This window comes from Balaenoptera ricei, chromosome 5 (genome assembly GCF_028023285.1).
Source record: "Balaenoptera ricei isolate mBalRic1 chromosome 5, mBalRic1.hap2, whole genome shotgun sequence".
Lineage (NCBI taxonomy): Eukaryota > Metazoa > Chordata > Mammalia > Artiodactyla > Balaenopteridae > Balaenoptera > Balaenoptera ricei.
In genome coordinates, this window is record NC_082643.1 from 10,452,916 (window position 1) to 10,463,236 (window position 10,321).

The 10,321-nt window shown below is 40.0% G+C and overlaps 1 protein-coding gene and 1 long non-coding RNA gene across 5 annotated transcripts in view; one reads left to right on the forward strand and one right to left on the reverse strand.

The window, feature by feature from the left end:
- The window catches only part of SNCA (synuclein alpha), a 136,624-nt gene extending 132,472 nt beyond the window's left edge, over positions 1 to 4,152 (reverse strand). The window contains exons 1-2 of one of the 4 annotated variants that reach the window (XM_059923899.1): positions 4,050 to 4,152; positions 1,397 to 1,542 (exon numbers count right to left, since the gene is read on the reverse strand). In XM_059923899.1, coding sequence (XP_059779882.1) covers positions 1,397 to 1,517 — 121 coding nt within the window. In that variant the 5' untranslated portion in view covers positions 1,518 to 1,542; positions 4,050 to 4,152. Of the gene's footprint in view, positions 1 to 1,396; positions 1,543 to 2,667; positions 3,113 to 3,803; positions 3,826 to 4,049 lie in introns of those variants that run through there. The other 3 variants (XM_059923900.1, XM_059923897.1, XM_059923898.1) reach the window with 3 other exon arrangements.
- On the forward strand, positions 3,212 to 9,336 carry LOC132366336 (uncharacterized). The gene is made up of 4 exons (XR_009503424.1): positions 3,212 to 3,287; positions 5,508 to 5,580; positions 6,711 to 6,819; positions 9,083 to 9,336. It is a non-coding gene; the product is annotated as an uncharacterized LOC132366336 (long non-coding RNA).
- Positions 9,337 to 10,321: the final 985 nt, after the last annotated feature.

The following is a 10,321-nucleotide window of genomic DNA, read 5'->3' on the forward strand; positions in this document are numbered from 1 at the left end:
TTTTCTGGGCTCCTTAAAAACTAATAAAGTGGATATTATCATACTAAAAAAGTCTTTAAAGTTAGTAAGTTATAAAGTAACTGAAATCAAAGAATAGTTGCAAGCATGCACTTGCACAACTTGGAAAACTGAGGACAAATATAAAGATATTGGTTATCTGCATGTCACTGATTCAGTACCCCAAATTCCATCTAAAAAGATATAATCCGCACTTCACAAAAAAACTTGAAGTTAACTCATCAGTGTTTTCCCTCTTGTAACATCTTTTAATCCAATGAAGATATGTTTTAAGGTAAAGAGTAATTTAACTAGAGATTTGTGGTAAGATTAAGCCAACATATAAAGAGTCTATGAACAGTGAGAAAAAAATATGAGAAGGATTCATAAAAATCGTTCCAAGTATAACTTTTCTCCAGCCCATCGATGTTGGAGAGACGGTGTAGCTTTCTTTCACCCCACAGACACAGGCAGAGTATTCTAAATATGTTCATCCTCCACTTTATTGCTCATCCTTTGGCTACCGTTGCTACAGCTGCTGCCAGAGAATGTGGAAGAGCTCAGAGGAGAAAGAGGAGAGGCAGAATGGGCAGTGGGTAAGTGTATGTGCGCATGTGTCTATTCCTATGCATTAGTGTGTGCCTACTTCTTCCCCAAAGAGTTTGAGGTGATTTGTAAAATAACACCCAACCTAACACAGTTCATGAGAGTCAGGGTCTGTAAGAATACTCCAAGGTGGGAATTTATAAACAAGTAGAAATAATAAGCATCAATCTCATCATTTATTGTGTGTATCGCTTGATAAATGAAATATATAAATGTCTCGGAGATATCAGCAGCCTTCAAGCACTTTCTTGAACTTAGTCCCCAGCTTACCAAGTGGTAGCAAGAAGTAACTCCACCAAAGACTTTTTTGTCCTTTCCTTTTTAGGGCCACAGAAGATCTCTCTTTACATATCTCAAGGTCATATCAAAGTCTTATTTTTAAATTGGAATACACTAAAATTAGCATATATTATACATGATGATAAAAGAAATCAAAAGCCCATGGATGAGTTTGATTCTTAAAATAGTCTCGATTATTTTTTAAGACTGAGTTTTAAAAACTGTCCCCGGAGCTATAGTTACTTATGCATAGAAACATTCATTTTAAAAAAGAAACCAAGTCCTAAGTATTATTGCAAAATTAAATAAGCTGGAGAAACAAAATAGCCCCACTTTTTACTGTAGCCCAAACATACACACACATTCACCTACCTACACATACCTCTGATTCAGTCCATCATTTTGACAAGTGAAGATGCAGAACTGAATCAAGTGGGAAACACCAGCATTTAAAACATGAGTCATCCTAACGCATCAGTCATAAATAACGAAGTGACACTTGGGTCTTACCTACCTACGTAGAGAACACCCTCTTTTGTCTTTTCCGCTGCTTCTGCTACACCCTGCTTGGTTTTTTCAGCAGCGGCCACGACTCCCTCCTTGGCCTTTGAAAGTCCTTTCATGAATACATCCATGGCTGATGAATTCCTTTACACCGCACTGGAGAACACAAAATACACTTTGAGAACTTCTGGGTAAAACCAAACGAAATTAGAACCACCCAAGGTAAAAACCACTGAAAGATCAGTAGACTCCCCAAAAGTGTGGGATTCTTTTAAGTGTACCTCCATTTCCACCATCGGACAAAGCAGCCTTCTTTTTTTTTTTTTTTTTTTTTAGCTTTTGCATTAAAAATGTAGCATCTCCCATCCATCTTGGCTGGTAAAAGTCTAGCCGCCTAAACATGGATTAGGATGAATCATCTGAGCTGTTCTTACAGCCTTTCCGAAGTGGAATCACATGAAAAGATGGGCCCCTCTTTTAACTTCCCAGGGTCCAAATGGTAACAGTATAACTTAGAAGTGCGTTTAGAAGACAGGTCACAGGAAAAGCAAAGGGAGCTGGAGGCACGGGGTCAGGGACACTCTTAAAATAAATTCCCGAAGGCGGCTAACAGGTCAAACGTGAAGAGGGCAAGGGAGGGAACTGCTCACTCTGGGCGTGGCTGAGCCTCAGCCCCCGCCCCCCCGCCCCGCACCCTAATCCACCCCACCACGCACCCGGCCCTCGGCCATCGGCCCTGCGCACGCAGGCGCGCGTTCACACCCGCGGGCAGCCTCGGGACGCGCGCCAGCTCCCCGAGGGGGCGTCCTCCGCGCGCTGAACCCGCCAGCCACCCGGCGCCCGCACCTGTTAACCCCTTACCACCTGCTGGCTTGCCCTCTTTGCTCTTCCGTTTAATGATCTGCCAAACACAGCTTGTTTACTTAACAGAGAGAACGGATTGCGGGATTTAAGGAAAGCGGAAAATAAAACTTGAATACTCATACTCCATCGGGCATCCTCGCCTTTCCCAAAGAAACAGCTTACCCCTGAGAATCCGGACCGCTCAGCCTCTGAGGACGAGAAGCGGGGAGTTCCGGAGGCAGAAGGCAAGCCAGGTGAATTTACTTTCCGCAAGCTCACCGTTAGGGGTAAGAACCCACCTCCGCGAGGGACTCGACTACGGCGGGTCCTCATTGCAGCAGCACCAACCCCGCCGCCCGGGCGTTCGCAATGACTCTTCTCCCACCGGGTTTTCTCCACGATTTCCCAAGCTGCCCGCTGAGATCCACAGGTACTTACCTGATTCCCTCGGCTCCTCAGAACTCGGATTCTTCCCCCACCCGCACTTTTAAAAAATGTAAAACAATTCCCAAATATTATTTAAGTGGGAAGAGGGAGGATGCAGAGCGCACAGGAAGGGTGGAGGTGGCACCAGAAGAGGGGTGGTCCCCAGAGGAGGCGGCTGTCAGCATAACCGTGCGAGGAGAGGCTGGGGGCGTGGGACGCCAGCCCGCAAACCCGGCGTCGAATTGCCACTCCCCGTCCCCCGCACGGGAGGATCCGGGAGAAGAAGACAGGAGGTCGCAAGGGAAGGCAGGGGAAAGAGCGCCGAGGACGCTAAAGGCAGGGCTCGGTCCCCGGCTCAGCTCGAAGGCCGGCACACAGCTCACCCCGCGTGGCCGCGCTCGCTCGCTCGCTCGCCCCCTCTCCTTCTCCTCCTCGCGGTCCTTCCTTCTCCTCCCCCTCGTCCTCCTCCTCCTCCTCCTGCGCTCGCCGCCCCCGCAGCTGATTTGTCAGCTCCTCGCCCCGCCCCTCCCCGGCGCTCGCCGCTCTCCGCGCCGCGTGCTCTTCCCTCCGCTTCTCGGCTGGCGATGGGGGGGTGGAAGAAGGCGGTCCCTCCAACTCCAGCAGCCCGCCAGGTCCTGGGAGACGGGAAGGTGGGGCGTGCTGGGGCTCACTGCAAGTCCGGGGTCACGGGGGCTCTTGCGGAGATTCGGAGCGGTTAGGCTTGGACTGATGTCTTCTCCCTCTTTCCCATCCCCCCCCCTCCTTCCCCGTCTCCGCCTTTCCCTCTGGCTCCTCACGGGACCCCCACGTCAGAACCAGCCTGGGGAAGTGCAAGTCTGGGGGAATCGACCCCCAAAGATAGAGGCAGCCTCTCGGGGAGCTGCGGAAGGAGACAGGCAGCTTAGGAAGGATGCTCCCAGCGGCCCTGCCAAGAGCACGTTTCCCGCGGGTCGCTGAAATCTGATTAATGGTCGTAGGACACAGCGTTAACGATGCTTTTGTTTAAAGAGCCTCCAGATGTACGCTTGCTCTTAACCTCTCATGAGCCCGAAATGGCCTCGCGGGTGGAGAGAAGACTAGTAAAGAAGAGTTACAGGTTGAAGAGGCGGGAGGAGGCTCGTCAAATCCTCTTCCCAACCCAATCTCACCATTTTCTTTTCCACCAACCAGCGGCTGCCAGACGCTGCTTTTCCCATCAGGGGAACAAGGAAGGAATAGTCCCCAGCCGTCGAAACCAAGTGGCTGTAAGACTTTTCGTTCTCAGAATGGAATTTACTTTCCAGATTCGAGGGCCTGGCTGGAAGGGACAAAGCCAGCGTGATTGAGTCGCCTGACCCAGCAGATCCAATTTCTTCCGCCCCTTCTGCAAAGGGAGATGCTTACACACCACTCACCTTTCCGGTTTCTGATTCCCGTTGTCCTCGGTGCTGACACGCTACCGCATCCCACACACAGACACACAGGCAGACACTCGCACGGGTTTCAAGACAATTTTTGCATTGCTTAACACAGTTTCACCTTTCAGAGCTGGAGGGAAAACAGCTGTTCTGGATCACACCGGAACGGAGACCCAAGCGCCTCCCCGTAACAGATCTGCCTCTGCTTTTTTTGCCTGGAATGGGAGGGTGCTTTTAGAACTGGAAGGGGAAAAGAAGTCTTTGCTGTATGTTTTTTTTGTTTGTGTTGTGTTTATTTTTTGTAGGAAAAAAAAAAAAGCTTTCTCTGATCCTTGCACTCACATTCTGAAATGTGAGTAAAAAGGAATTTAAATCTACAAAACAACCATTTGAAACCAAAAGAGACTGGAAGCAAGTGTATTTGTTGCTTAAACAACTCCTTGCACTATCGGTGGGCCCATTTGAAAAGCAGCCTTTCCAGAACGCTCATATTTTGTTTCCTTGGGATCAGAGAAAGTAGGTTAAACTTGGGAGTTGGTTTGCTTTCTGGCTTTGAGAGCTGGAACAAGTTATGTCCTTCTTCTGTTGAGTTTTCTCTTGTGAAGGGAGATGAACCAAAATGATCCCTCTTTTTTCAACTTTTTCTTATGGGAAATGTTCAAACATAGACAAAAGTAGAGAGAATAAAGAACTCTCAGTGGAATATCACCCAACTTCCACTATTTTCCAACGCACGATTCATCTATATTCTCAGCCACTCCCCATTTTTACCACTACTCCCTTCCCCCATTTTTCTTTACTAAATCCCCAAAATTGCATATATCTTTTCATCTGTAAGCAATTAAGCATGCATCTATAAAATATAAGAACTATTTTTAAATAAACACAATAATGTTTCGATGGTCTTTTTAAAAATATAAGTGAAATTTACATGCAGTCATATGGTCATCTCTTTAGTGTTCCTTTAAATCAGTTTTGAAAAATATATGCATTAGTGTTACCCTCACCATTTTGAAGAAATAAAATATTTTCGTCCCCCAGAAAGTTCCCTCATGCCCCTTTTAGTTGTACATATTCTAGAATTTCATAAAAATAAGACCATACATTATGAACATTTTTTTTTTGTATGTCTCTGGCTCCTTTCACTCAGCCTAATACCTGTGAAGTTCATTCATGTTGTTGCATGAATCGACAGTGTTTCTTTTTATTGCTTCCAAATGTTTCTTTTTATTACTGCCAATAATAAATGTTTTCCATTGTGACCCATCACAACTAGTTATTTAATATAAATATTTGATGAATATTTAATATTCAATTATATGACGTATTTATAGGTTAACAGAGACCTCCTTGAGAAGTCAAAGGGGTGAATAAAGTGACAGATATTTTAGGCCCTGTGCAGACCAATGAGAGAATTATTTTCAAGCAGTTGTTACATTTTTGTGCTTCTTATAGGTATGATTCCACACCCTTATATGATACATTATGCTTGGCAAAGGACTAATGTATGATCATTTAAGCATAACAAGTGAGTAAGTTAAGTTTTATTATGTATCTTTTGTAGACAGGGAATCTGAAGCTCAAAGAATTTTGGTAAAATGCAGAAATTGCATAGCTCTTAAGTGGCAAAGCTGAGATAATCCAGCAGGAACTGTTCCAAAAGGCACAACTGTCTCCTGAATTGGCAGTAATCCCTGGAACCTTGCAGATTGGGCATGGCATAGGGTGGGAGGTAAAAAGTGGGACCCAGTTCTGTTAGAAATAGCATTTGAATTTGGAGGTGACAATGGAAATCAAGGAGAATTTATGTTCTAAAACATTGCATTCATATTTGAAATGTTGCCATTTCTATATTGGTAATTATAGGGGAAGATGACTCCTCATCACCCACATGCAAAAAAAGAAACTTATAAATTAATTTTTTGTCATTTAAAATTTTAAGTCTATGTCTTACTCCTCTTTTTTTTTTTACCTTTCAAAACTCTTCACATTATTATTATTATTTTTTAACATCTTTATTAGAGTATAATTGCTTTACAATGGTGTGTTAGTTTCTGCTTTAAAACAAAGTGAATCAGTTATACATTTACATATGTCCCCGTATCTCTTCCTTCTTGTGTACTCCTCTTTTTATCCCTCATAGTGCCTTGAACAAGTAAGCATTCAATAAACTTTTAATTACTGGTGATATTAATAGCAACATTTCTTATATTCTACCTGTATTCTCTTAGCTAAGTATTCCTAAGGAGGCAGAACTACGCAAGGACAAAGAAGGGAACCGAAAGTTAATAGATTTCTTTTTCTTTTCATCATTAGGTGACAACATAGCCTTGAGAAAATTTGTAACTGTTTGAATATAACTTTAAAATTTAAACTACAAAAAAAAAAAAAAAATTAACTCATTGAATGGCCTGTACCTCATAAGGAATATGGAAGGATAACCTATTGGGAGGCATTACTGATGTGCATATTTTGTTAAAGACTACACTCATGTTTGGTTTTCTCTTTGACAAATGAAATCTAAATATTTTGCTACTTTTTAATAGGATTGTTTTATCTGAGTTTAATAGAGTAATTTAGCTAAAGATTAACAGTCTATGAAATGCATGATTAACCTAGGCTCTCTTTGTCTTCCCCATAAAACAACTGATTTTTTAGGTGTGCCATGTGGTAAGCTTGAGCTGCAAAGTGGAACGACATGAAAAATAAGGAAGCTTCCCGTGACCATATACTAAAGGAAGGATAAGAATTGATTCAATGTGTTTAAGTAAGGAAAATACAATCTTTACTATCTTTGAATAATATTCCATATTTGTTGTGAACACTAGGAGCAATGTAATGTCGATTCTTGGGCCCCTTGTTTCTTATTCTCTGTCTGCACCTTCCTCTCATCTTCAGTAGATGTATGGAAAACAGGAGGTAGTGAGATCTTGGTAGGCTTCTCTTGTAATTTCATAGTGGGCACAGAAGGGAAAGCCTAATGCATACAGTTGGGATGGCATTGTGTGTGATTTTGGAAAGGGGTTGCACTTGAGACAGGGTTACTCCAAAGAAATATGAAAAACAATAAAGAGGACATACAGGGTTCAGAGAAGATTATTTAATCTGACCCCATGGACAACTTCATGTTGTTTCTACAGTACCACATGCAACAAAAAATAATGGACATTTATTCCAGCACAATGTATTTATCATATTTATTAATACTGTAGTATATCCTCAATAACGTCAAATGACCATAACCTGTAACCACAAGAAAGTGCCATGTGAAATATGTAAAATTCAATTGGACATCATTTTAAATATCCTTGTGGTTTTTGGTGCTAAGAATATTAAGACATGCAAGATTCTATGATTAAAGACTTTAAAGCTAGATAGAAAATATGTTTAAATATTTGGGGATCCAAAAGTTCAAATAGATGGCCAACAGGCACATGAACAAATGCTCAACATCACTATTTATTAGAGAAATGCAAATCAAAACCACGGTGAGGTACCATCTTACACTGGTCAGAATGGCCATCATCAAAAGGTGTATAAATAATAAATGCTGGAGAGAGTGTGGAGAAAAGGGAACCCTCCTACCCTGTTGGTTGGAATGTAAATTGGTGCAGCCACTTTGGAAAACAGTATGGAGGTTCCTTTAAAAACTAAAAATAGAGTTGCCATATGATCCAGCAATTCCAGTTTTGGGCATATATCCAGAAAAGACGAAGACACTAATTTGAAAAGATACACACACCCCAATGTTCATAGCAGCAATATTTACAATAGCCAAGGCATGGAAGCAGCCCAAATGTCCATCGACATATATATACAATGGAATACTATTCAGTCATAAAAATGAATGAAATAATGCCATTTGCAGCAACATGGATAGACCTAGAGAGTATCATACTAAGTAAGTCAGACAAAGACAAATATCATATAATATCACTTATATGTGGAATCTAAAAAAATGATGCAAATGAACTTATTTATGAAACAGAAATAGATTCGCAGACACAGAAAATGAACTTATGGTTATCAAAGGAGAAAGGCAGAGGGAGGGATAAATTGGGAATTTGAGATTAACGTATACACACTACTATATATAAAATAGATTAAAAAAACAAGGATCTACTGTATAGCACAGGGAACTATATTCAATATCATGTAATAATCTATAATGGAAAAGGAATCTGAAAAAGAATATATATATTCTGAATCACTTTGCTGTAGACCTGAAACATCGTAAATCAACTATACTTCAATTTAAAAATTTTTTTTAATTAAAAATGAAACAAACAAAAAATTCAAATAACTTTAATATTTGAAGGGAAAACATATTTATGAACTCAAGAAGTCAGTAAGCATGGTAGACTTCAGAAAGTAGAGGAACTGGGTACAGGTTAAATGCAGGGACTTATCTAGGCTCTACTACTCGGTAGCAGGACTGAGAGCAAGTATCCAAACTCTCTAGCCTCTAATTTTCTTATCTGTAAAATGGGGATGACATCTTGTGTGATTGTTGTAAGGAATAAATAACATGCTTTTTAGGAAAGAACCACACACAGTGGAATCTCTCAATACAAGTAGCCATTATTGTTATCTAGCCTCTATATTTTAGGGTGCCCTAGGAAACACTTTTTTCCTTGCAGTAGTTTTCAACATTATTCCCAGCCCTCCCCAACCTCCCTTCCCACCACAACACGTCTGAGGTACCTGATGCCTCCCCATCAATAACTTAGCCTTACTATGGCAAGTAAAACATTTCCAACCAGGGATGGAAGTTGTGGGGAGATTAGCGTGTGGGGAGTCAAGAGACAGTGATAGAGGTCATTAGCGGAAAATCTGCCAATATCTCTTATCTCTCCTTAATGTGTAGATTACAGTAACAACAACACTCATGGTAATTTGCTTCAGGAGCCTGAAAAAATAGAGAAATAGAAATATGCCACTGTCTTTATTGATAGTTTTAAATTCTTGGAACCTGGTTTCTTTAAAGGGGTGGTGGCAGAGTTCTGTATGAATTATGTTAATTTTCTAAGGGAGAAAAATAAAATGATACAACAAGTGGTGTTCCAAGTTTGCCAGACTCATTGTGACAGCAACCCTGAAGACTTCAGAATGAATATCCAGTTCAGAGATAACCTCAGCCTCTAATGTTCCACCTGAGTGAAGAATGGACAGACTGATGGGACAGTGACAGATCGACTTATACTTTTCAACAGCATCTGTGTGCAGAAAGGCACAAAATAAATGGATGAAGAAACATTTCAGGAAAATTTATAATGTTTTTGTATGATGTGTTAAACTGAAGTTATAATGCCTTCATAAACAGAAAAATCATAACAAATTAGCAAAAGGACTATGTTTCTTATAATACCATAATTATCAAGGCATCTGATATACTTTCCTCTGTAGATAATTTAACAGTATGAAGTGACATTTAAGAAATTTTCTTCAACACTATATAAAAAGCACATCACTAATGTTTTGAAAGCTAGTTATCCCACCTAAAATTGGAAATTTATATTATTAAGAGAGTAAGACAAGAAAAAAAGAAATTATTTCTTAATGGTTACTTGATAAGTACGTTAACATCAAAACATATCCATGTAAATAAACACAGTTGTAATATCATTTTGCCTAAATATATTACACTGTATCATGTATTTAATCAATTGTCTAATTTTAATTTATTTTTGTTACTTTTTATAAATATAATGAGTTTTTTTCTATTATCTTCACAAAAGTAGGACAAGAACTTGTCTATATATTCAGTCTAATAATTTTTTCATATATAAAGTATTATGAATGAGTTCCTTTTAAATCAACTTCTCTATGGTAAACAATGATTGTTCTTTAAGTCACAGATTTTTTTCTGAGCCTATTTCCATTTAAATCCCCCTTAACTTTCCTCCTTAAAATATTGGACTAAATGCTTTCAGTTTCTGTTTTAGTTTTTTAGATCAGGATAAGAAGAAACTCCAAGTAATCAGATTACCACAAAGAAGGATTTTTTAAATAGTACTGGCTATTAAACTTATGAAAATGATTAAAAAACAAAGTTGTGTATTTTTATTTTACATTACCAAAATTTAAAGTGCAGAAATAGACTGCCTAAATATGTAAATCTCCAATTTCTACAGGAAATCTAGATGTTTCATAGATATGTCTTCACATACATGTCTAAGAAAGAAAAAAATAATATTCAGACATCTTAACATAATGTAATCATCAAAAGGAAAAACTGATTTATATAAAAAATTTAACTGATATTACTC